Source organism: Pyrus communis, chromosome 11 (genome assembly GCF_041283825.1).
Source record: "Pyrus communis isolate YQ-2024b chromosome 11, ASM4128382v1, whole genome shotgun sequence".
NCBI classification, from domain to species: domain Eukaryota; kingdom Viridiplantae; phylum Streptophyta; class Magnoliopsida; order Rosales; family Rosaceae; genus Pyrus; species Pyrus communis.
In genome coordinates this window covers 25,881,802-25,907,319 of record NC_142575.1, presented here as the reverse complement: position 1 = coordinate 25,907,319, position 25,518 = coordinate 25,881,802, and the positions used below count along the sequence as shown (strand labels likewise).

The 25,518-nt window shown below is 37.3% G+C and overlaps 2 protein-coding genes, 2 long non-coding RNA genes and 1 other non-coding gene across 5 annotated transcripts; 2 read left to right on the top strand and 3 right to left on the bottom strand.

The window, feature by feature from the left end:
- Positions 1-600: 600 nt before the first annotated feature.
- Positions 601-8,137, bottom strand: LOC137742616 (formin-like protein 5). The gene is made up of 8 exons (XM_068482527.2): positions 7,344-8,137; positions 6,059-6,779; positions 5,901-5,969; positions 5,265-5,805; positions 4,973-5,175; positions 3,428-3,663; positions 1,398-2,301; positions 601-1,251 (listed from the first exon to the last, which is right to left on the bottom strand). The coding sequence occupies exons 1-7, from the start codon at positions 7,491-7,493 to the stop codon at positions 1,417-1,419; spliced, it is 2,805 nt and encodes a 934-aa protein (XP_068338628.2). The 5' UTR covers positions 7,494-8,137; the 3' UTR covers positions 601-1,251; positions 1,398-1,416.
- Positions 8,138-11,188: 3,051 nt separating this feature from the next.
- On the top strand, positions 11,189-13,918 carry LOC137741414 (21.7 kDa class VI heat shock protein-like). Its single transcript, XM_088679015.1, has 2 exons — positions 11,189-11,718; positions 13,366-13,918. The coding sequence occupies exons 1-2, from the start codon at positions 11,391-11,393 to the stop codon at positions 13,659-13,661; spliced, it is 624 nt and encodes a 207-aa protein (XP_088535141.1). The 5' UTR covers positions 11,189-11,390; the 3' UTR covers positions 13,662-13,918.
- Positions 13,919-13,978: 60 nt separating this feature from the next.
- Positions 13,979-14,051, top strand: TRNAA-AGC (transfer RNA alanine (anticodon AGC)). Its single transcript has one exon. It is a non-coding gene; the product is annotated as a tRNA-Ala (tRNA).
- A 294-nt stretch (positions 14,052-14,345) lies between these two features.
- LOC148693173 (uncharacterized) lies at positions 14,346-16,169 on the bottom strand. Its single transcript, XR_015952925.1, has 4 exons — positions 15,918-16,169; positions 15,655-15,817; positions 15,480-15,553; positions 14,346-14,508 (listed from the first exon to the last, which is right to left on the bottom strand). It is a non-coding gene; the product is annotated as an uncharacterized LOC148693173 (long non-coding RNA).
- Positions 16,170-20,909: 4,740 nt separating this feature from the next.
- LOC148693172 (uncharacterized) lies at positions 20,910-23,196 on the bottom strand. Its single transcript, XR_015952924.1, has 6 exons — positions 23,030-23,196; positions 22,857-22,934; positions 22,638-22,724; positions 22,375-22,537; positions 22,200-22,273; positions 20,910-21,228 (listed from the first exon to the last, which is right to left on the bottom strand). It is a non-coding gene; the product is annotated as an uncharacterized LOC148693172 (long non-coding RNA).
- Between the last annotated feature and the right edge of the window lie 2,322 nt (positions 23,197-25,518).

Genomic DNA, 25,518 nt, shown 5'->3' with positions numbered 1-25,518 from the left:
ATTTAGTTTTTAATATTATATTCGAAACTACAATATTTAATTTTTCGTCAATTTAAATCATGTTACTTGCATGTAATACACATTGGATGGTAGATTGGTAGTTTTTCATAAAGAAATAATATATGGAGTTAACTTTGTAGCGTAAATTGGTAGTTTTTCATAAGAAATCGTGTCAGTTAACATCCGAGGGTAAATTAAACGTTAGATTCGTAACTTATATGAAATGTTAAGGTCTTATAGACGAGAAAATGACAGCGTCACACTCTAAAATGTGTTAAGTGACTTAAATTGATGAAAAATTAGATAAAATAGCTTTGAATATAATAGGAAATTATCAATTTTTAATGAATTTAGAGACTTAATTTACCAAAAAAATAATTCAAAAAATTAATTTTCACTGAGAAGGTAGTTCAGAGACTAAATCGACATTTCATTCTATATAATATAAAATCACACAAACACTTTCTTTTCTTATCATGGGTTGTATACCTTTTTGTTCTTTTACCACGCATCACGTGATATATAATCCCGTGATGTGTGATGATGGATAACGTGGTATACACCTCGGGATAGGATGTCTTTCCCGTGGCCATGAGATCGTTCCTTACAAGCGTTCTCCCGACAGTAAATTTCATTCCCAAGAGTAAATTGAACAATTCTATACATAACAAAACTACCTTGCTACACCTTTCACTCCCAAAAGGTCAAAATTATGAACAAAAGAAGAAAAAAAAATACAAATAATGATAGGTGGAAGAACAAAAAATAGGAAAAAATCACTTAAGTCTAAATCGCTGCTGCGGACGTTGGGCTTTCTGAAGGCAATAACGTTGTTTTGTCATGAGTTCATTCTCAACAGGACACCAATTTACAACGAAGGTTGCTGTACTATCGCGATGTTAGGTCCAGTAGTTACAATCACTCAAGAGATTGTTCGCCTTTTGAATGATGACCAGCCACAGTTCTGTATAGTATTGGTGTTCTGAGACTCTAGTCCTGTGGTCCACCTGATCAGTGAGGAGTCATTGATGTACAGAGTCAGCCATGAGTAGGTGTCAAACATCACCGGAGGTACCTTCCAAAGCGACCGTAGGTCAATCCAGTGAAATTCCACTGCAAAGAGAAGGGCATAGTCCGCAGGCTCAGCTCTTAACTCCCTTTCACTTATCCTTCTGTGATCAATGGATATGGATAACATCTTGAGAAGAACCAAGAAAGCATTTGTTGTCGAAATTGTGCAGTGATGGTCACCTGAGAAGATGCAAAGACAAGAATTTCTTATTTGGTATCCTTAACTCGCTTTTTTACTAATTAAATTGCACGCGCACGCACACATGGATTGAACCTCTATACAATATAAGAGAGATTATCTTTCTTCAACTAGGTTTAGAACATACCTTCTCCAAATAAAATAAATTAACTTTCATCATCTGAACTAGAATTATCCATTCGTCGATCTTGGATTGCCGGGAAAAGCCGCTTATGAAGATCAGGAGAAGGAGGCTGCCGAAGATCGGAGGCGGATGGCATTGTTGAAGGCTGGCGGGGATCAGAGGAAGGTGTCTCTTTTTTCTGAACTTTTGTCGACTTTTTTGGTGCCAATCTTACCTCTCTACAAACCTTATCTAGCATTATTAGAAAATCTCGGACAATAATAAACAGTCGTAAGCCTTCATCCTTCCCTGCATTCCCATGAAAGTAGTCACCGGTGCTCTTCACCAGAGCCATGATTCTCTTTTCTTCCTCGAGGAGACCCGTGATATCAACCTCAGCATTCTGCACAAAACTCTTCAGTGTTTCATGGAACTCACTATCTTCCCCTGAATCTTTCATGTCCGTGTTCAGGAAGTCCCGGATCTTTATCAGTGAATGACCAAGTTTGGCAACAGTTCCTGTTAAGCTTTCAGCATCCAAAACAGATGCTTTTCTAACATTCTCAAGTTCATTGCTTAAACCTGAAACTTTCTCAAGTCCAAGACTGCGATAGTGTTCTTGTTCTTCTGTTTCATTGGAAGTGTCCTCAAGGAGATCATCTGTTTTGACGCTAGAGAAACTCCTGTTCTCTTTTGCTGTACGAGCAGCTCTGACACCCTCAGAGCGGATTATTTCCTGAACAACAAAGTGCAAAAGCGTTGTCTTGCCATCTATTCCTTTAACATCTGACAATTTCAAGAGTGTGTCAAGTTTGAACGCTTGTGCTCCACCACGAAATGTTCCGTCATTCATGCGATTTCCAGTTTTAAGAACAGCTTCTAAAAGCTTGAGGAAAAGCCGGCTGCTTCTCAGTTCCTTACATGCAACCTGCCGTAGAAATGAGATGCCACATGATTTAAATATTTTTTAGAGCAACGTTTCAAGATATGGACCAAAAAACACTCGCAGACAATGTCATGCACATACAAAAAAATGATAGGTTACAACAAGAAGAAACTGCACCCCATTTTAATATAAAATCATAGACATTTTTTATATATGCTGTAGAAGTACAGTCGTATACACCCTCATGCCAGATTATCTCCAGGAGTCTCCCCCAGATGCAGATAGATACTATATCTCCAAGAGTGCCCAAGATGCAGATAGATACCATATCTGACGTCCCAAGGACAGTATGGTCTGGGGCATTTGAGCCGTCAGCATTGCTGATATGACAGCCTAAGATATCTAATAGATATGATATTGTTTCGCCTCAAGAAAGCTATCTAACAGATAGTTTTAATATGATATTGTCCTTTTCTTCAATATGTGAATCATTAGCAATATAAAAATGAAATCTGAATAAACTCGTCATCGAAGAAGTGATGTGAACTTCAACCATAAGCAGACTGTACAAAATATCTGCGAACATTTTCCAATCTCTTCAGCAGTCTCATCTAAGGAGAAATAGCAGTCATGGGACATTTATCATTTGAGCTTGTAGATGAGGTAAAGCAAGAGTTAGGGTCCAAACCCCACCAGAAATAAAAGCGACCACAGGTCTGCCACTACATAAAGTTCTCAACACATGTGCATAGCGGCAACCAATCCCGTCTGTACTTTGCAATCATGGCATTCATTTTTCTCATGTTACATCAGACTTATTCATGCTATTTCAATTGTACATTTTTCTTTTGCGATTGGCATTTGGCTCTTTATCGGTTTAGGTTTTCAAACAAGGTGTGTTCATTCTCCATTATCAACTGACAATTTGCACAGCTCAAAAGACTGTCTTTGTAGAGGGTAGGAGAACATATGAGCCTAGCTTAACATAGATATGCACTGTGTTCTATGTTTAATTGTTTGTTAAGGTTGTATAAACATAATTTAGGTAGCTCTTAATTCTTTTTAGCACTTTCTGAACAAGTAGAAGTTAATCTAAGAAAATTAAAAGCATGCGTAGATGAGCTATGACACGCAAAATCATATAAATGATGCAATTCAGAAACAGTACCTCTAAGGTCGCGAAAGACTCTTTAAGCTGGGTGGCCTCCTCCTGAAGAGTGCACATAAAAAGTAATGCTTCCAATCGCTTAAAAGCAAACGGGATGTCAATCAAAGCTTTCAGGAACCGCTCAGCGGGCCCAAGTTGAGAAAGTGGACCATTGAACAGTCTAAGCTTTAGTTCTTCTTCTTGTGTCGGTGCCATCTTCAACAAAGTTTCTAAGAATTCTGAGGGAAGCTCATTTCCTGATCCAATTAAGAAAGTTAAACGTATGTTAATGGCTGACTATAGAAACGGTCTTTATTAAGAATTCTTTATATGTTATTCTATTAGTCAGACAAGATGTTCCCTCAAGAATTTTGAGAAGATGCTCCCATAAACAAAGTGGCCCCCCAACTTTCAATTGCATCAATGTGACCCTTAAAGTCTTGTACCATGCATAAAGGTGGCTCCAGACTTTTGATCCTTCAATTCCTGTTCAAATCGATCACATGCAAAGCAGATGACCAAATATTGAGGGCAGTTTTCACTAATGGGTTTCAAAAACAATACTTTTTATTCTTAGTCTACAGTGTTTGATTACATGGTTAATTAGTTCAATTAGGTTTTTTGTAACGTTTGTTTAGCATGTTAGAGTACATTGACTATATATTAGAGTGGGAAGAACAAGCGGAGAGAGAAAGGGTGATAGAGAGAAGGGGGCGAAAAAGAGACAGATATGTCCTTTGTAAATCTTCAATTTAGGGTCTAATATACTATTCTACTACTTTCGACCAAAAAAAAAAAAAAAAATACTATTCTACTTCTAGCCCTGAAATTACATTATGTGCTTGCTACTTGACAATTTTTAAGTGAAAAACTAATGGATCAGAAGCCGTGGGGTACATTGATGCATAATCCCTGAGTTTGGGAGGCATAATGATGCATTTCAGTGACCAATTTGATTATCGACAAGCAGTTCAGGGGGAAATGGTTATAAAAAGCATAATCATAAGCAGAGTGAACAAACTATCCACGCATCAAGATGTACAGAATCTGTAGTCTACCAGCTGCTAAGTCTACCATAAAATTTTAAAGATAATACAACAGAAAAACAACAAATCACAACTACATCAAAGATTGCTGCCTTCCAAGCTGCGTGAATGAGAAAGAAAGGTATATCAAGTAAATCAAAACACATCAAATCCTAATAACAGACTTTGTCCAACAAGCCCGTCAGCCTTCACTTCCTTCCCTTAATCTTCAGAAGTTTTCTTACTCCACAAGCACTAGGTTAATTTTTTTTCAACTAACATGCTGTACAGATAAGTGGACAAGTAACCCCTCAAAGAAAATGTTTCGCCAAGAATTTGCAGAGTAACATTAGCCCTAAGTGCATCTGCCACTTGAACTGACCTAAGTCAAAACTTCATAAAATTACAAACTTGCAGGCTTCCCTCTAGGAAATTCATACATCCCTTCTAGTACATTTTATTTCTACACACTGTAAAATGAGGAAAGGACAATACTTGCATATTATTTAATGCCATGGAAAGAAAGAAGGAGAGAAGTTACCTTCACGAATTGCATCACAGACTTCTTCTATGGTCACATTCAATGCCCGCAAAAGAATTGATAGATTTTGTGCCTTTTTGGGATTAATAAGTTGAATGAGCTGGGGCGTAGGATTTTGGGATGAAGACTCTTTATTAAGTTCATTTTTGTTTTTATCAGCAGCGTTATACCCAAAGAGAGTTTCAATCATATTTTCATCGAACCTGTAAAGAATCACATTGTTTTCAGACGCTTATAATATCTAATGATTCATGGGTCACAAAGAAGAAAAGGTAAGAAAACTGCGACTTACTGGAACGATCCTGATTTAATCTGATGCCAAACCATTGAGTGATCTGGGTTTGCTAGAACCTTATCCCAAAAAAAGGGCTTCAGCTTGGTTTTAGGAGCATCACCATCAGCCTCCGATCCAGCATCCGGTGGACGTTTTGGTGCAAGAGGTGGAGGTCGAGCTACCTTTGAACCAATAGCCATTGCTGGAGGTGGCCGAGGAGGAGGAACGCCACTCTTTGGCGGTGGTGGGGGGCGAGAGCCAGGAGGTGGTGGGGGATGAGGACCAGGAGGTGGTGGGGGGCGAGGACCAGGAGGTGCTGGAGGAGGTGGGGGGGGAGGGCCTGCACTTCCTGGGGCTTTTAAAGCAGCAGGTACAGGTGGCAGAGGAGGAGGACTAGCCCTGCTGGGAGGAGGCCTAAAAGAAGAAGGTGGTTCAGGTGGGAGAAGCTTTGCTCTGCCAGGAGGGGGCTTCAGAGGAGACATTCCAGGAGGAGGTGGTACTAGTCCATTGATATTGTTGGGCGTGTCAAACTTGGAAGCACCTCCAGGGGATCCTAATTCTGCAATTTCATTTAGTGAAGCATTGAGAACATGAGACTCGATGCGAAAATGCTATTAAAGATTAGGCCTTCCAGAGATGACTTTGAGTTATTACCTAATGATTGATGGTCAAGCTTCTCTTCTTTCATTGAATTTCCCATAGCATAAGACTTGTATGAAGAACCTGAAACATCAAAAATTTCAAAGAAATGTCAAAATGGAAGGGCTCCAAACAACTGAAGATAATATAAACAAGATATCCGAGAATTATACCAGCAGAATCAGTTAAACTCAGGCTAAGGAGGGGCCTCTCATCATTTTGTCTACCCTTTTTCCCATTCCTACAGATTTTAGTACAACATAAAAAGAGCAATGCTGCAACAATAAATGTTACTGATGCAGTTATAATAACAGCAGTAACAATTGTTTTACGTTCATTTCGTCCTTTATGTTCCTGTATATTTGAACCAGAAGCTGGCCCTGAAGCTTGAAGACTCGAATTTATGGGATCCGAAGGAAAAAATGATTCTTGTCGAGAATGGCGTGCAGACCTAGGACTAGAACTTTGTGAAGTGGAAGGTGCTAGACCAGGAGATGGTGCTGGACTACGTTGATAATATCTTGGTGCAGAGGCTGGAGAAGGTACATCAAGAATGCTCTGAGGCAAATCACTAGCCAAATTTCTTCTTGGAACATAAGGTCTCGGAAATAGGGACTCAATATACTCGGCATACAAAATCTTAGAGGCACCCTCTTCTCCAGAGACACTGAACAAGAGATTATGTTTTCTTAAACAATCTGAAAGAGTATGTTTCACTTCAGGATGCAGGATATTAATAAGATTTTGAAACTCTTCTCTTCCCAATAACCGAGTTTTTGAATTAATTTCCTCTGTGCCACTAGATGTTTCATCTGCTAACCATAAGTCAAGATGTTCAATAGCTTCCGTCAAATGGATCAAATCTACCCTGCAACTTATCCATAACAGCTGTGCCTGCAGGCCATAGAATTTCATATGTTTTAGTGTCAACTTTTGCAAAAATGAGCATATTAGTGAAGAATACAAACTTTACTGGTGAAGGCTGGTGAAAGTGAAGCTTAAACACATCAAAGTATTATTTTTCATATAAATTGTCTTCTGGTAAGGCCTTGTATCTGCAATATATAATTTGTTAAAATTACCAAGGCACTGCTTAAGCCAAATACTACTTCTGGTATCGAAATAAGTTACCCCCAAACATTCTCATTAAATTAACATAATCAAGATAAATTTCAGTAAAAAATAGCTTCGTCCCTTAAACATTTCATAAGCTCCACACGGACTTCCACGAACTCAAAAGCTTAGACTTTTTAACCAACTTTTGAATCTACTTTTCCATCCACAAATATGATATGATGCTCCCCTACTTTTGTGATCTTTATATAAGATGCGTCTATATAAATTTAAAAACGAACAACGTTATAACATGACCAAATTTATCATGTATTGAATTAATCTACAACTCACTAATATGATAAGTTATCAAGCTGAAACAAAAAGAGTTATATAGTGTGTTACCATGTCCCCATCAATCTTTCCAGTTGATGGATCAACTAGTTGACTGAGAAAAACTTCCTCTGTGGTTCTGCTCTCCTCTGAGCTCATTGATGCTGAAGCACACAGCAGAATAACAAAAACAATAGAACGACTTGTCTTCATAAGACCCATTTGTTGTCGGATCGTCGTTCTCAACGTTCAATATCCTTCTCATTTCATCAATCCCTAAACCTCTCATAACCAAAACCCTAGAACACCTTCATCACGCAAAACCCACACAAAAGCTTCAAACTTTCACGATTTGGCACCAACCCAATTCGATTACCCTCAAGAAAACACCTATAATATCCCTATTTCCAGCAAATACAAGCAAATCTTCACCTACCCACCAAATATTTTCTCATGAGAATTTGAACTCTGAATACAATAGGAAGATATTCAACACCAAAATTAAGGAAAACCCAGAATTTTTCTTCTTCAAAGCAGCCAAAATATTGAACCAAATCACAAAAAATTCAAAACCCAGAAAGAAACAGACCAGAAATAGCTCATGGGGAGCTGAAAATTTCAATATTCGCCTTAATTTCCTTGAAGAAAAAGCCCTGAAATTGAATAAATTTCCAAATGGGTTCCAAATGTCAAATGGGAATGCAAAAAACAAAGGCCCCTCGTGTGAAAACCTTATATAATGCTGACCAGATCCACCCAGAGGAGCTTAAGGAATGTTTTGTCAGCTGTTAAATTCGTATAAAAGACATTGGCGGTATTGACCAGAACATGTCGACAAAGGTTTTAAGTTTTTATTTTTTCTTCATAACGTTTCTCGTCTCTTTCCTTTTCCTTTTCCCTTTAATTTTTAATTTTTTAAATTTTTGGTAGAAAATTCCCCCTCTTGTACCACAGTACGTGTGTGCGTGTCCAGATTGGAATATTATCATTGTCTTATCCACTAATTTTATTTCATGTAAATGACATTGAAATTTGAGTTTTTCCATTTTTTGATGACGTTATAAACTTAGAGTATAGCATTTCTGTTATCATTTTTTTCATTTTAATTTTTTTTTTAAATGATTGATAAAAAATATTAACGTACTTTTTAAAATGAAACATGCAATTTAAGAGTGTTAATTCTTGACACAACATGATAACTCTATTTGAAAACACCACAAAATAATCATGTTTTTGTTCGTCAAAATCTTGTCGACTTGTTTTTGTTCGTCAAAATCTTGTCGACACGTTAATGTAATTGTGCAAGATATTAGCACGTATATGACGCATATAATCCTATACCATGAGATAACCCTTTGAATTTGAAGTTGAAATGATACGTTTAACCAATTTATTTGATGTGCGACTTATTACTATGGTCTACTGACATTCATCTTCACTTATACGTAAGAAGTTTTAGGTGTAAATTTTGAAAATGATAAGTTTGCAACCAATTTATTCTCTCACCTCTTATGGTTTTTTTTTAGTGTAAACATTATAAAAATAAAAATTACACCTTCCAGCGTCAAAGACACTAGAGTTGAACGAGATGTAGTTGCAATTTAAAATTTTCTCATTGAAATAGACATGCAATGGTTGGTTAAACCATAACTATGTTTGTATGTTGATTCCTTACAACAGTTAAAAACATGATAATATTTTAAACTTTTAGATCTAAACTAATATAATTTTGTAACTAATCTACATTTGATCCTCACAGGTACTCAAAGCAGAATTTGATATATAATAGTCTTTTAAGCGAATCTTCAAGAGAACGGTTTTGTTTAATCCACCGGCAATCTTCGAGAAGATCTCAAGGAAGAGACCACTTAACTCTTGACACCTCCCAAGTGCTAAGAAAGTATGGTTTAACCCAAGGGTTTAGGGGCCCTTGTTTGGGCCTTTGTCACTCATTTAACCCAAATTGGTTTAAGTAACATGTCCTACATAGGCCCAATTTAAACTTGGTTTATTTTCTAAACTTTTATAGTCTCATTTGAATAATAAATTTAATTTATTTATTTATTCAAATCTTAGTAATTTACATTTTAATTTTTATATCACTAGAACATATTTCTTTTAGCTTTCGTATACGTTAGTTTCTAATTGACAAGGTAATGAGATTAATTCGACTCTTTGATTATTTTAACGAATTTAAAACTTATTTTAGTTTACCTTAAATCATAATGATAAGTTATGACTCCAGGATATCTCATTGACTACAAGCAACGCCTAGCTGCATATCGTAGCCCCCAAGCCAATTTAGGACAAGTGTAAAAAAAACCTATTCAGCTACCATGCAATACAATAATTTTCGAATAACCAATACTCTTACTCTTTTTCTTTTTTCTTTTTTAATTTTACTATTAATAGGGAGAAGAGGAAGAGTTCAAAACTATTACTATAATTTCAGGGATCAAGGATTTCGGGATCCAAGACACATGGGTAAAAACCCAATACCTTACTCACTAGAATTTAAACGACATGCAACCAATACTCTTAATCTCATCAACAGCGTAGTACAACCTCAAATGTGATAATCCATTTACATTAAAGATCCAAACCTAAGTCTTTCAATACTTGTTATCGAAAATTACTTTAAATTCCCGCTGAAGGATTTTTAGAACATTGTGAGTATTCGACTTACTCGGAATGTAATGCAGAATCACAAAATCACAAACCTATCCGCATGACAAACAATGATAACTAGGTTTAAGGATAAATTTGCATTATTACAACTAGAGAGTTACTCGCTTGACATGTTGATAAAACTTCATGCAAGAACTCGATTGATTATGTGCAGTATCTAACCACGTACGTACATACTTATCTTAGTGTCAAAACACAAATGACAAAAGAATCACCATTATCTGTTTAAGAGGATGTCATTTCCAGTTAGGAAATGGTATTGAGTAAAATAAAATAAATAAATTGTTGTATCAAGCCCGTCAATTAGGATCCTATCTTGCAAGAGTTATGAGCTCTCACAATTAGGCAGTAAGTCAATATCTATTTTTATCTTCAATTTTAATAAAAGCGCTACTATGTCCGCCCACCTATCGAGAAATAACAAGAAGAAAAAGAATTTACAAATAGATTACTTTGCTCCACTCGCTGAATTTTATGTTCCAAGCAGAGAGTATAATTGCCTTATCGAGCACCAGAAATAATTGCCTTATCCTAGCTGCTCCCATCATACTTCAGTCAGTGGGGGATGAAGATGATGAATCACAATACAGGGTCAATTATTCTAGCATTTGCAGCAGATATTAGTCCTCACCTTTCATTATAAACTGCACCACCCTTTGTGGCTGTGTCCCACTATATAAAGTTGCCCCAGAATTTCCCAGTGGACTTAGAAATTCAGCATCAATCATGCAGATACTAATCCTGCTTTTGGAAATAGCAGCTCTCCACAGAAGCTGTTTTTTTATTTATGTGTGTTAGAGAATATTTTATGTGAGAAGATCTAAAATCTTTGCACTTATTATCAATTTATTTTAAATTGGACACTCGCATTCTAACACATATTCATGCTACAAGAAATTGGTCCTTTTATCGTGTGTAGTCTATGGTGTGCAAATTATCCGTGCTGTTAATAATATTTTTTAGCATAAACTTCTTGTGCGCCTTAAATTCAGTTTAAGGCACGCGATGTGACAAAAAAAAAAAAAAAAACCAATTTTGATGTAGTGATTACTCCATCGGCACTCATCTATGGTTACAAAATAGTCTTAGAAATGGATCAGAACTTCTTGTTTTGTATACCAAAGAACAAAAACCAACTTTGTGTCGTTAGAGACAATTGAGAAAACATCCATGGTTGAAACAAAAGAAGAACATGTTACGTACTTAGCCTTTGGGCTGCCATAATTGATTTCTTCACACCAATGAGAAAAAATCTAGAAAAAGAAAATATTCCAAATAGCTTTCCAGCCCTCCAAAATATTATCGGCAGGGAATTTGTGCTCTACCTTTCTCAAAAGTTCTTCTCCTTCAGTATAAACACCAAGCAACCCTCTCACCTCTCTCCACCATACACTCAAAAGTTGATCTCTCTAGCTCCTCCAATCTTCTCCAATGACTACTACTACTACTACTACTAGGAAGCAGCTCGAAGTCGTAAGAGACGATCAGACTCCGCAGAAATGGTGTGTTTTATTGAGAGAAGATGTGTTCAGAAGATTCATGGCTCAAGGCAGCACAAATCCAACGGTGCAGAAGGTCTTTGGTGGTGCATCTTTTTTCTGTCCTTTGCTCTTTGGGAAATTTTTTGATCCTTCTGATGCCTTCCCGCTGTGGGAGTTTGAGTCGGATATCTTGCTGTCTGGTCTCAGAAGCTCTGCCCAAACCTGTATTGATTGGTTTCAAACAGATCAAGACTATGTCCTAAAAGTAGAACTACCAGGTAAAGTTTTCAACTACTTTTAAAATATTTATTTTTCAGAAATTAGACTTCTTAATTTCCTAATTATGATTTAGATTTAATGAACCAAGAAGACTGCATCTGCAAGTATTGGGATTACTCCTTAATTCATGAATAACCCTTTTAAGACAAAGGGAGAAGACTTTATTTTCAAAGAGGTTGCTTAATTATGAGTTATAAGGATTAATGAATATTGAATGGAGTTTTTGGTTTCTAAAAGGGGGAGGGGGTTTGGTACATCATATGGGATCAAACGCATAAAATCTTAGACCAATAATCAATATACGTGCATTAAGTCAGTTGATTAAGGCACATTACTCGTGTCTTTGCACTCAAATTTAAATCTCCTACTCGATGAATTATAATCAGTTTAAAATATCATCAAAGGGAGGGTGGGGGGTGTCACATCCCGGCCCGGGCGGGACCACTTCCCGGGCTCGCTCCACCACTGTAGCACGATATTGTCCGCTTTGGGCTTACCATTCCCTCACGGTTTTGTTTTTGGGAACTCACGAGCAACTTCCCAGTGGATCACCCATCATGGGATTGCTCTAGCCCCCTTCTCGCTTAACTTCGGAGTTCCTACAGAACCCGAAGCCAGTGAGTTCCCAAAAGGCCTCGTGCTAGGTAGGGATGGAAATATACATATAAGGATCACTTCCCTGAGCGATGTGGGATCTCACAGGGGGATGAAAAATGCAATCGCAAAAGGTCCCCAAAATTTTTTGTCATCTAATATTTATATGTAAATGCTATATATTAAAAAATTACTTTTATTAGCACTTTAAATTTTCGTTATGCACTCTTTATAACTGTATTTTTTTTTTCCTTCTAAAACAACACCCTAAAAAATGATTTTTTTTTTCCCAATTTTATTGTATAATAATGTTGTATATTCAAGTGAAACTTTAAAGTTAAGTTTTTGAAGCCTTTTCTTGTTTGGTTGTTTAAGATTGAACTACTTGTGATTATTTAGGGAATGTTATATTTCTAGCTCTTTTTACTTATTAATTAATGACATTTCTAAACTTACAATCAGTGAGTCCTAAAGTTTATTTTGATTTAAGCTATTGTTTTCTAGTATCAATACATTGTCCTACTTTTTTGGAAACTTGATCTTAAGATGAGGCCTTTTATAAATTTCACACATGATTCTTGCAATCTTAGAGACAACCCTAAATATCATGTCAAAATGAAAAAACCCTAATTAGTTATATTGCCCCTTTCACAGCCTAACTTACTAACCCAATAGCCTTATCGGACTCATTACGGTTATATAAATGGGAAAGGGACGGAGCCACCAAGTCTGGGGATCCGAACCGTTGAAATTTGATCTAACAGCTAAAGTTATTATAACTTTTAAAATTTCAACGGCTCGGATCCCCGGACTTTATGGATTAAGAGAAAGGAATCCGAAGAGGATCCCTTTCCATATAAATGAAGAGTGAGGGACAAGGCCTAGAGTCCAAAAAGGTTTTAACTATAAACTAAATTCACGAGAGCAGGGAAACGAAATCTTTGATCCACATAACTTGTAGCTAAAATATTAAGAGTATTCTACCCTAGATCCGATGTTTTGGATTCATTTCTCAAAGCCGAAATCACTAGTGTAATGGTTTGGCGAAACAGGAGAAGGGAAAAACAATGTTCAAGTGTATGCTGAAAATGGAAAAGTGGTGGAAATAAGTGGGCAGTGGAAGCAGCAGCAAGGAGGAGAGTCCAACTCCTTGAAGAGCACAAAGGATTGGAGAAGTGGGAATTGGTGGGAACATGGTTATGTTCGGAGGCTTGAGCTCCCACAAGATGCTGATTCCAGAAGGATAGAGGCTTCTCTCACTAATGACCTACTTTTGGAACTCAAAGTTCACAAGATCAACAAACCCTTGGATTCTAATGACAATGCAAAAGATAAAGATCCAATGTGAGTTTAAAAACCTAAACATAATATTTGTGGCTTCTTAAATTTTGACATACCTATAGTATAGATATGTGTGATATGATGATGTATTTTTATACAACAGAACATTTTTTTACATCTATCGTAATAAATAATTCACATGAAACAAGTTTACCGTTATCTTAATATCTCAGTCCAATAATACAGTAATATTTATATGTTTTTCTTCATGTAATATAGAATTATTATATCAGAATGTCACGTGGCAGTGAACCTGTTTCAGCAGCTCTCCTAAGCGTAATTATTTAGCATATTATAACTAAAAAAGGAAAAATGACAAGCAATGGGGATGTAGCTCAGATGGTAGAGCGCTCGCTTAGCATGCGAGAGGTACGGGGATCGATACCCCGCATCTCCAATTTTTTTGCCTTTTTTCATGTTTATTCAGACGGCTATTAGCTTGTTGTCGTATGAATTAGCTCACAAATAGTAAACGACGCTAAGGTTAGCGAGTCACGGACGGGAGTTTCAGTTAGACGACAATAAATTAGCATGCAAAGGTATGTGATTCTATTTTTTATTTTTTAATTTGATGAAAATCCTATTTTCTTTCTTTGTACCAAAAAAATGTGAGGTTGTTTCCTTCCTGTTTTAGCCTGAAGAAAAGGGAACGAGAAACTATATTGACACACCCCGTCCCAAAGGAGGGCATGCTGGCCGTCACGTGAGAGTGACGTAACCATTTACACAATACGGAAGCTTTAAAGATACAATTTCTAAGATAAAACACCCAAAGGTGAGTCCTAATTTTTGTCTATTCTGTCAGAACACCGTTGAATTTCCTCGTAGTCACCACACCTTTGCAATTCTTGAACCTGGAGGGGCGCAAAACCAAAATTGAGTGGGTCAGTAAAACAATTCTTTTCCAATTCCAAACACTTCTCAAAACTTTGTAACCCCTCTCCGTAAAACCTGTATACTTTCTCAGAAAATAAACATATATACGTATGTATAGATATGCCAGTCATGCTCAAGGGTATATCATTCATGCTCAAGAATATGTCATGTCGGAAACTCATAATGGAATGTAAGTGCTCAAGCATAATTCACATCAATAACATATAATTTGGCAGCCGGGAGTCACCTAACGTGACCTGTACGGCTGCATATAGAGCTCAAATCTCAACTCAATATCTGAATCTGCACACGAGTCGGAACCACCTAACGTGGTCTGTACGACAGGCTGGGTGTAATATATATGTATGCTCTAGTGCTACGATCACGTGAAGCTGTGCGATAAATCGCGGGTCACCTACAAGTCGGAACCACCTAATGTGGTCTGTACGACAGGCTTGCACCTAACTTGGATCCAAGGCAAGCATGCGGTGCTGGTGAACATACACGTGAAGGCTGTGCCCTGGCCTCGGGCGGGAGCACTAACACCGGGGGTGCAGATTATGAGCTCTCTAAGCATCTCAAGCTACTACTGAATACAAACATGAATACCACTTACCTGACACTTACCTGTGTGTCCACAGCACCAAATACACATATATAAACGTATGCCACTACTAATGCATGTGATGATAGTATTTCAATCGTATTCCAAACGTATTTCATACGTATATCAAATGTATTTTGTACGTATATCAAATGTATATTAAATGTAGCTTACCTGGGCCTCCTCAGCCCCATGCAACAGTATGCATAATTATGGTAATGCACATATTAAAATATGATGCATATATGATAGGATATTTAATTCGTATTTCTTTTAAAATACGTTTTCTGGAAAATACGTCAAGCATACGTATATATATATACTGAAAAGTAACTGCCCACTCACTGATCACATCGACGTCTCGTAGGTCCCTGAGCCTCCCCTAGATTGGTTACATTCTTCTTCTGTATAATTTTCACCTATACAAACAGTAACCAACTTGACGTTATTTAACGCACATACACCAAACATTTGTCTATAACTTTCTCATACGTTGCTCAATTTGGGTGTATGAATATACCACGGTGATCTACACGACGTCACGAACACGTGACAATTTTCAGAATTCAATTTGGAGCTCTCACGCGCCCCCACGCGCCCTGTTCACGCGCTGCCCACGCGCGCGTCTTCTTCCTCGCGTCGCCGGACTGGTTTCGCCGGCGGTGGGTGTTTTGCCGGAATTTCTGGGTAAACTTTAAAGTGTCATAACTTCTTCATTGCTTAACCATTTTCGACGTACTATATATCAAAATGAAGGTATTGACGAGACGAACAGATCCATACCTGCCTTGACCCCTAACTCGCCGTGGATTCGCCGGAAAAACCCTCGAAAGCTCCGGCCAAACTTTGAACTTGTCGTTCTCCGTGTTCCTATGTCCATTTTTCACGTAATTTATACCAAAATGAAGCCCTAAACATAATCTACCACGTTGGACTAGTTTTAGGGCCTAAAAACAACGAAATCAAACTTTTCCAAAAATACGAAAATTCGGCCGAACTTACAGTTCGTGATCCCGACGTCCAAATCCTTCAAACGAAGCACTCCGAGCTTCCTTAGGACCTCACCAAACTTCCTACAAGCTTCAAAATCCCAGAAAACATCAAGTTTTACGTGTGCATGAACAGTGCACACGCACAGTGAAATTGAAATCCATATTTTCCGAAGTGAAACTCACCTGAAATTGGTACCATCGTGTTCGTGTGGTCCTCAGGAGTACGATGGTGGTCTTAGATCATTCGTTGGTATAGTTTTAGGGTGGTTTGTGGGTGGTCCGTGTGAGTTCGAATGAGAGAGAGAGAACGGAGAGTGAATAAGAGATTTGTGAGGGAGGAGAGAGAAAGAGACAAGGTACGGGAATGAGGGAGAGATTTGAGGGAGGTGGGATCCTACCCAATCCTCAAATCATCAAGTTACAACATATTTTACGCCCCTTAGTCCCGTTTAAGGGCATTTTCATAACTTCACGTCCTCGGAATTAAAATTCCGAGACGGGTTGTGACAACCTTCCCTCCTTATAGAATTTCGTCCCCGAAATTCCAACAACCAACTTAATCATCTAAACTCATACAATAGCTTCGGATAAATCTCTCTCATCCGATTCTCCTTCTCCCACGTAATTTCTTCCACTGAATGCTTTCTTCACAAATTCTTTACCAATTACATTGTCTTAATTCTCAATACATTCTTTTTCCAATCCAAAGTCGTCCTTGGTTCCTCAATCAGTTTAATCCGGATTAATTCTCAACAGTTGCACCGGAACTCCATATGACAAATCTGCCACCTAGTGACAACGCATCGAAATATAATACATTATGCACCTTAGCCAATTTTGAAGACATCACCACTTGTATGCAACTTCATCGATTCCTTTAGTGGTAAAAAACGGTCTGATGTGTTTAAGACTTATTTTGTCTCATTTCCAAATCTCACTATTTCTTTTCGTGATGAAATTTCTAAAAATGTTGAATCATGAAACACATCATGCTCTTACAATAACTCTGGAAGTAATTCAAGCAACTTCACCTACTCTTCGATGATCACATAAAGTCCGAGGTACTTAGGACTTAATTTGCTTTCCTTTCCAAGCCGTATCATTTTTTTCTAAAGTGAAAACTTCAAAATTATAAGATCATCTACGTTAAACATTCGATTAGTGACATGTTCAACTCTTAATCACTTTTGCCATTCCTGGCTACTCTCAGGTTAAACTTAATCACCTGAATACTTTGAGAAGACTCACCCATAGTTTCAAGGCCTACCAAAATTCTTTCGTGATCGAATCTTCTCTATCCATAAGTATTTCTTCCACAAATCAACAAAAATCGACACATTTCATGGTCCTTATGGCGTTACTTTGGAAACTGTGCAACCAACATACTTAAGAAACTCAGCAGTTCCGTAACCCAAATCTCTTCTCCATAAAACATATAAGTATTGTCGCACCGTGGTTGTTACTCAACACTGGAGTAAATGTACTAACTTGGTACACTGATCAACTATCACTTCAAGTTCAATCATAACCATCCTATTCTCGAACTCAGCAATCTTTCTTTTTCCCTTCTTTCTTTACCTTGGTTAATTCTTAATTTTCTTCGTTAACCATTTGAGTCTTGAGTACAACCTTACTAAAAAGACTTAACTTGAAAATTAGCAATTACAACTTCTTCTCAATCTTCCATTCTCAACTTTACTTCAGTTGATTTCCAATCCATAAGAAGACAATCTTGGCAAGCGTGCCAGACATCAATTCTTACCACCGTCTTTTCACCAAGTGCATCAGCTAGAACAATTTTACGATCACCCTGGTCGTACAATCATGTTCATTAAACAATTCAATCCACCTTCGCTGCCTTATATCAAAATCCTTCCAAGTAATGGATATTGGAGACTTTTTGGATTCGTAAAAATCTTGCATTCTTACCACAAATAATGTCTTCATAACTTCACAACAAGAATGGTAATCATGACTTCCAAATCACCAGTAGGGTAATTCATTTCATGAGGTTCCTTTCGTCGTGAAACGTATGTAATCACCCTAACATTTGCATCAACATGCATCCCATACCATTCAAGAAACATCACTAAAATTTATGATTACCACTATCTTCTGGGAATACTAAAATACGTGCATGAGTGAGGAAATACTTCAGTTGTTGAATTCTTTGCTCACAATTTCCTTCCCACTCATACATAACCTCTTTTCTCAACAATCTCGTCAATGACAAAGCAATGACTGAAAAATCTTTCACGAACCGTCCATGATAGCTTGTTAAGCTAGGATAACTCCGAATCCCAATCACGATTCGTGGTTGTTCTAAATTCTCAATTTCTGCTACCTTTTATGAATTCACTTGAATACCTGAAGCAGATATAATATATCTCAAAAATGCTACTTGATTCATCCAACATTGGCATCTGCTAAACTTAGTATACAACCAACGTTCTAACAATCTTTACTTCACCGACTTAATATGTTTACATGCTCTACTCTGGCTCAGAATGTACCAAAATATCGTCCATGAAAATGATAACAATTTATCAAGACATTCCTGGAATACTTCATCCATCAACTTATGAAACAGCATGAGTATCCGCATAGCATCACCAAAATTTATAAAGACTATAACAAGTCCAAAAAACAATCTTAGGATCAACGTCGCTCAAAATCTTCAATTGGTAATGGACAGACCTCAAGTCGATCTTTGAAATTACACAAATACCTCTGAGCTGATTCATTAAACATCAGTACACCATCATGGATAACGGTTCTCAATCGTTACCCGATTCCATGGTCTATAATAAATGGATAGTCTTTAAAGTCCATTTTCTTTTTCACCAACGAACTGGGCTCCTCAAAAGTGTTGTATTAGGTTGAATGAAACTTTTATCAACCAATTCTTTCAACTAAATTTCCAATTCTCTTAACTCATCATGAACTAATCTCTAACATAAAATTTTATACCTGGAAACAAATCGATATTGATCTTCACATTTCTGCCTGAAGGCAATCCAGATAAACTTTCAGGGAAAACATTGAAAAAGTGTCCAATCCCTTTTACATTTTTCATATTAGTAGGAGCAACATTATGTAGTACCGCATAAGATGAGTACCCTTGTAACCTTCTGATAACAATCTCTTTGCTCTCACAGCAATGTTAACGGCCTAACTCAATCCACTTTGCCTGCCCACCAAAGTAATCTCTGATCAATCAAATCGATGGAAAGTAACTAAGTTCCCGTAGTAATCCATCTTGTCATGATCTAACGCCATTAAATTGTGCCTAAAATCACTTTCAGTTCCTCGATATCCCACAAAATAAAATTCACTGGTATAACTTTAACTTTCACCTTTATTGAACACCTTGAATAACACACACTCATGTAGGTAACCTACTTGTTTACTTGCTTAACAGATCCAACAAATAAGTTATAAATATTACGGTCTGCAGCCCGCAATACAGATAAATCAGTGTTGTCTCGATAAGTAAGCAACAATTCCGGAAGGTGTTACATTTCCATCTTACTCCACACAGGGATAATTACATATAAACACCTCAATCATGCTCCATCATCACTTTCTTTGGCAACATCATCCATAATACGAAATACATCAGCCAAAGTCAACTAGAATGACTTGTACGGCTGATTCTCTAGCTCAACTAGTTATGCTAGCATATTAGCCGGAGTTACCTATAGTAACCTGTACGACTTACTCATCAATTCCTCATGTGTCAGCCGGATCCACCTTTCGTGGTCTGTTCGGCTGAACATTCAACTTATCAAACATCTTGGCACCCACAGTTCATATAACCCAAACTAATGATCCAAACACCTGCTGGACTGATATTGGTGGTATCAAGGAAACTGTCGGGTAATAACTAATTCTAGGGACAATTCATAACTCTATATCCCTTCTGTCTATACAAACACATTCACTGATTCCACACTTTCCAAAGTGTTTAGTCTTGTACCTGCTGCACAAGGTACATTTCCCTTACTCGAGTCACCTTGACTCTGAATCTGGAATTTCCAGTAAATCTATCACTTTGACTTTGACCAATGGCATTAAAACCTTAGTTGGAAGAATTAGCTCTAGCTTCACTTCTCTTGAAGCTCTGAATCTTTCTATATTTTTGATATGACGAATCATTAACTTTATCGTCCTCTTTTGATTCCCATTCTTTTATCATTCTTCTTTACTCTCGCTGAACATGTTCTCAGAGTCCTCAAGGCTCAACAACATCTTGTATACTCCTGGTAAGAATTACAATGGATAGTGGTCACCCAAAGTACCACTGCCTTATGCCACCCAGCCTAAAACAATATAACACTTCAATCAAAATAGCAGCAATATTCGAATGGGACGAGGCAAGTGTGAGAACTTTCTATAATACTCATTGATCGTCAGCTTTCCTTGTCTCACATTTGCAAACTCTTGCTTTCTACCATCATAAGATGCCAAAGGAAATAATTCTTTTCTTTAAACAAGTCCTTAAACAATTCTCAACCGGCTGTTTCCTCCGGTGACAACGAATTATACTCCTGTTTCCACCAGGATACAAGTTCATAACTCAAACCAGGTAGTCGTCTCAACCCTTCTGTCAAAAGGAAGATTCCTTTGACTTGTATAATCTAAAACATCTTTTCCAATTGGTTAATCCATCACTTTGCTCCCTCAGGTTCATCATTTCATAAGGTGATTCAAATTCAACTCATAACCCATCTTAAAATGTCCCTTTTAGATAATATACTGAATCACCAAAATAATAATTTCCCCCAACAGCTAAATCAGGGAGACTAAGTTCCTCTAACTACGTGGTTTGCTACGAGGCGGTGTAGTTCTGACAGAATTCACTAGAACTTCTCAAGATGTCCAAGATTGAAACTAGGCTCTGATACCAACTGACACTCCCCGTCCCAAAGGAGGGCATGCTGGCCGTCACGTGAGAGTGACGTAACCATTTACACAATACGGAAGCTTTAAAGATACAATTTCTAAGATAAAACACCCAAAGGTGAGTCCTAATTTTTGTCTATTCTGTCAGAACACCGTTGAATTTCCTCGTAGTCACCACACCTTTGCAATTCTTGAACCTGGAGGGGCGCAAAACCAAAATTGAGTGGGTCAGTAAAACAATTCTTTTCCAATTCCAAACACTTCTCAAAACTTTGTAACCCCTCTCCGTAAAACCTGTATACTTTCTCAGAAAATAAACATATATACGTATGTATAGATATGCCAGTCATGCTCAAGGGTATATCATTCATGCTCAAGAATATGTCATGTCGGAAACTCATAATGGAATGTAAGTGCTCAAGCATAATTCACATCAATAACATATAATTTGGCAGCCGGGAGTCACCTAACGTGACCTGTACGGCTGCATATAGAGCTCAAATCTCAACTCAATATCTGAATCTGCACACGAGTCGGAACCACCTAACGTGGTCTGTACGACAGGCTGGGTGTAATATATATGTATGCTCTAGTGCTACGATCACGTGAAGCTGTGCGATAAATCGCGGGTCACCTACAAGTCGGAACCACCTAATGTGGTCTGTACGACAGGCTTGCACCTAACTTGGATCCAAGGCGAGCATGCGGTGCTGGTGAACATACACGTGAAGGCTGTGCCCTGGCCTCGGGCGGGAGCACTAACACCGGGGGTGCAGATTATGAGCTCTCTAAGCATCTCAAGCTACTACTGAATACAAACATGAATACCACTTACCTGACACTTACCTGTGTGTCCACAGCACCAAATACACATATATAAACGTATGCCACTACTAATGCATGTGATGATAGTATTTCAATCGTATTCCAAACGTATTTCATACGTATATCAAATGTATTTTGTACGTATATCAAATGTATATTAAATGTAGCTTACCTGGGCCTCCTCAGCCCCATGCAACAGTATGCATAATTATGGTAATGCACATATTAAAATATGATGCATATATGATAGGATATTTAATTCGTATTTCTTTTAAAATACGTTTTCTGGAAAATACGTCAAGCATACGTATATATATATACTGAAAAGTAACTGCCCACTCACTGATCACATCGACGTCTCGTAGGTCCCTGAGCCTCCCCTAGATTGGTTACATTCTTCTTCTGTATAATTTTCACCTATACAAACAGTAACCAACTTGACGTTATTTAACGCACATACACCAAACATTTGTCTATAACTTTCTCATACGTTGCTCAATTTGGGTGTATGAATATACCACGGTGATCTACACGACGTCACGAACACGTGACAATTTTCAGAACTCAATTTGGAGCTCTCACGCGCCCCCACGCGCCCTGTTCACGCGCTGCCCACGCGCGCGTCTTCTTCCTCGCGTCGCCGGACTGGTTTCGCCGGCGGTGGGTGTTTTGCCGGAATTTCTGGGTAAACTTTAAAGTGTCATAACTTCTTCATTTCTTAACCATTTTCGACGTACTATATATCAAAATGAAGGTATTGACGAGACGAACAGATCCATACCTGCCTTGACCCCTAACTCGCCGTGGATTCGCCGGAAAAACCCTCGAAAGCTCCGGCCAAACTTTGAACTTGTCGTTCTCCGTGTTCCTATGTCCAGTTTTCACGTAATTTATACCAAAATGAAGCCCTAAACATAATCTACCACGTTGGACTAGTTTTAGGGCCTAAAAACAACGAAATCAAACTTTTCCAAAAATACGAAAATTCGGCCGAACTTACAGTTCGTGATCCCGACGTCCAAATCCTTCAAACGAAGCACTCCGAGCTTCCTTAGGACCTCACCAAGCTTCCTACAAGCTTCAAAATCCCAGAAAACATCAAGTTTTACGTGTGCATGAACAGTGCACACGCACAGTGAAATTGAAATCCATATTTTCCGAAGTGAAACTCACCTGAAATTGGTACCATCGTGTTCGTGTGGTCCTCAGGAGTACGATGGTGGTCTTAGATCCTTCGTTGGTATAGTTTTAGGGTGGTTTGTGGGTGGTCCGTGTGAGTTCGAAGGAGAGAGAGAGAACGGAGAGTGAATGAGAGATTTGTGAGGGAGGAGAGAGAGAGAGACAAGGTACGGGAATGAGGGAGAGATTTGAGGGAGGTGGGATCCTACCCAATCCTCAAATCATCAAGTTACAACATATTTTACGCCCCTTAGTCCCGTTTAAGGGCATTTTCATAACTTCACGTCCTCGGAATTAAAATTCCGAGACGGGTTGTGACAATATGATGTTGATTAAATCGACAAAATTTTTGCTTAATTCAAATATACATTTGATAGGATTTTTATTATCTGCAAAAGTAGGGATAAAAACACTTAAAAAATACTTGTAAGAGTACAAAGTTATTGTAGTATGAAAGTTCAAGCAATATCGTTCTCCATAGGGATTAATTGAATAATTTGCATTTAAAGTAATTCTTAACTAATTATTTCAAACAAAGTTTGGAAAAAATTGATTTTGAATTTTAAAATAACAAAAACGAATTTTAATAAAAACAATTAAAGAAACCAATTTAAAAGAAAACAATCTTAGAAAATAATGATACAATGACAGTTCCGCCATCATCTTAATAATCCTATGTAGCTTTACCAATTAATTATAGATTACACATGCAACTTTGAAGGTTATGTTTTCCTTATGCATATTCTACTTGTGGCATTCAAGTTAGAACGTATATCAAACATCTAATCGTCTATGACATTTAGATCAAATATAAACATGCATGACTATTACACTTTGTGAAAACCCTTGAAAAACCATGTAACCCCTAAGACGTGTCATTCGCCTTAGTTGAACTTACAAGTATTAACCACAAGAAGCATTCCTCAATTTCAGGGTGACATGCCAATAGAAATTACATCCGATTACTTATCTAAACATCCTAATGGTTGCGAATTATTAAGACACAAAGACAGTTTAAACACAGTGATTAATAATTCAAGGCATGCATGCATAATATCATAAGCAATTAAATAAATACTACATATTCATGCTAAGACTCAAGGCATCGTCCTAACAAACGGAAATTAATTACGAACAATCATAAAACAAAATAATATTAAGAACAAAGATAGAAAACACTTTATAGGTAAAAAGTCTGAAATTCTCCAAAATACTACGACCTCTTCTAATAGCTAAATAGCCTTATTTATACTATTACAAAATAAAACCCTACCTAGAAAAGGTCTTATAATACAACTAGGAAACATAATAAAATAATAAACTAGCAAATAGACTAGGAAACATAATAAAATAATAAACTAGCAAATAAAAGGTTTCTATTTGAACTGAAATTCAGACTCTAAAAAAAATCAAACTTTTGACCGACCAAATCAACTCTGATTTGGTCCCAAAATGTTTCTTTTAAAGCTTGAGATGTCCCTAACAAATGCTCATAAGGAATCTTCCTCAAAATATGTCATCTTGACCTTCAAAATACCCAAACATCCTCCAATTGGAACCACTCCAAAATTCATCCATTTGATCACGTTTTACTCCAGAGGAAGTCGAACGTCCTACATTGAAAGTACAAAAAATAAAGTATCAAAGTTCTACCAAAATAACTAATAAATTAATACTAAAATTATGGTAAAATATATAGTATATTATCAACTCATAATGTAACATAAGAGTACGTGACTGTTAAACCTAACACATGTTCAACTTTTATTATGAAATGTGAGAGTACAAGATTGTTAGGTCTCACACATAAATAACCGTAAACTTTAATTAAGTACCGTTTGTGAGAGCACGTAGTTGTTAGGTCTAACAAGTAGATAAATGTCAACTAATTATGTCTTGTTAGGACACATTATTGTTAGGTCTAACACATAAATAATCATCATCTTTTATCATGAAATGTGAGAGTACATGATTGTTAAGTTTAAAACACATAAATAATCGTCATCTTTTATCATGAAATGTGAGAGTACATAACTGTTAAGTTTAAAACATAAATAACCATCAACTTTTGTAATGTCCCATGACAACACATGACTGTTCCGCCATGGTATTAGACAATTAATGATTAGTGTTTGAATTGCGGAATTATTTTATTGTTACATTATTTAGGCCACAAAAAGCCCAATCAACCTAATAAAAATCCACATAGCAAACACATCTAAAACTAACAAATCATGAAAACCCAAACCAGGCCAACTTTCTATTGGATTGAATTTACCAATCAAGGAGATGGATTTGGACCATAGTTGTGAATGATAAAAACTCGATTGTAATTAGACTGGGTGAAGCATACTCTAAGGGCTGGTTTGGTATTGATGTGCTTTGAAAAAAAACTGATTCTGCTGTGCTGTGAAAATAAGCGGCTGTGAAATAAAGCAGCAGAGTGTTTGGTAAACTTTTTGGTAAAAGTGCTTTTGAAAAAA

Bases quoted from the DNA above. Each gene is read 5' to 3' on its own strand.
- LOC137742616 (XM_068482527.2), bottom strand. From the start codon at position 7,493: ATGGGTCTTATGAAGACAAGTCGTTCTATTGTTTTTGTTATTCTGCTG. The intron at 5,176-5,264 runs GTAAGTCGCAGT...GATTCTTTACAG, and splicing joins ATTAAATCAGGATCGTTCCA to GTTCGATGAAAATATGATTG. The intron at 2,302-3,427 runs GTACTGTTTCTG...TTTCTACGGCAG, and splicing joins AGTCTTTCGCGACCTTAGAG to GTTGCATGTAAGGAACTGAG.
- LOC137741414 (XM_088679015.1), top strand. From the start codon at position 11,391: ATGACTACTACTACTACTACTACTAGGAAGCAGCTCGAAGTCGTAAGA. The intron at 11,719-13,365 runs GTAAAGTTTTCA...TTGGCGAAACAG, and splicing joins CCTAAAAGTAGAACTACCAG to GAGAAGGGAAAAACAATGTT.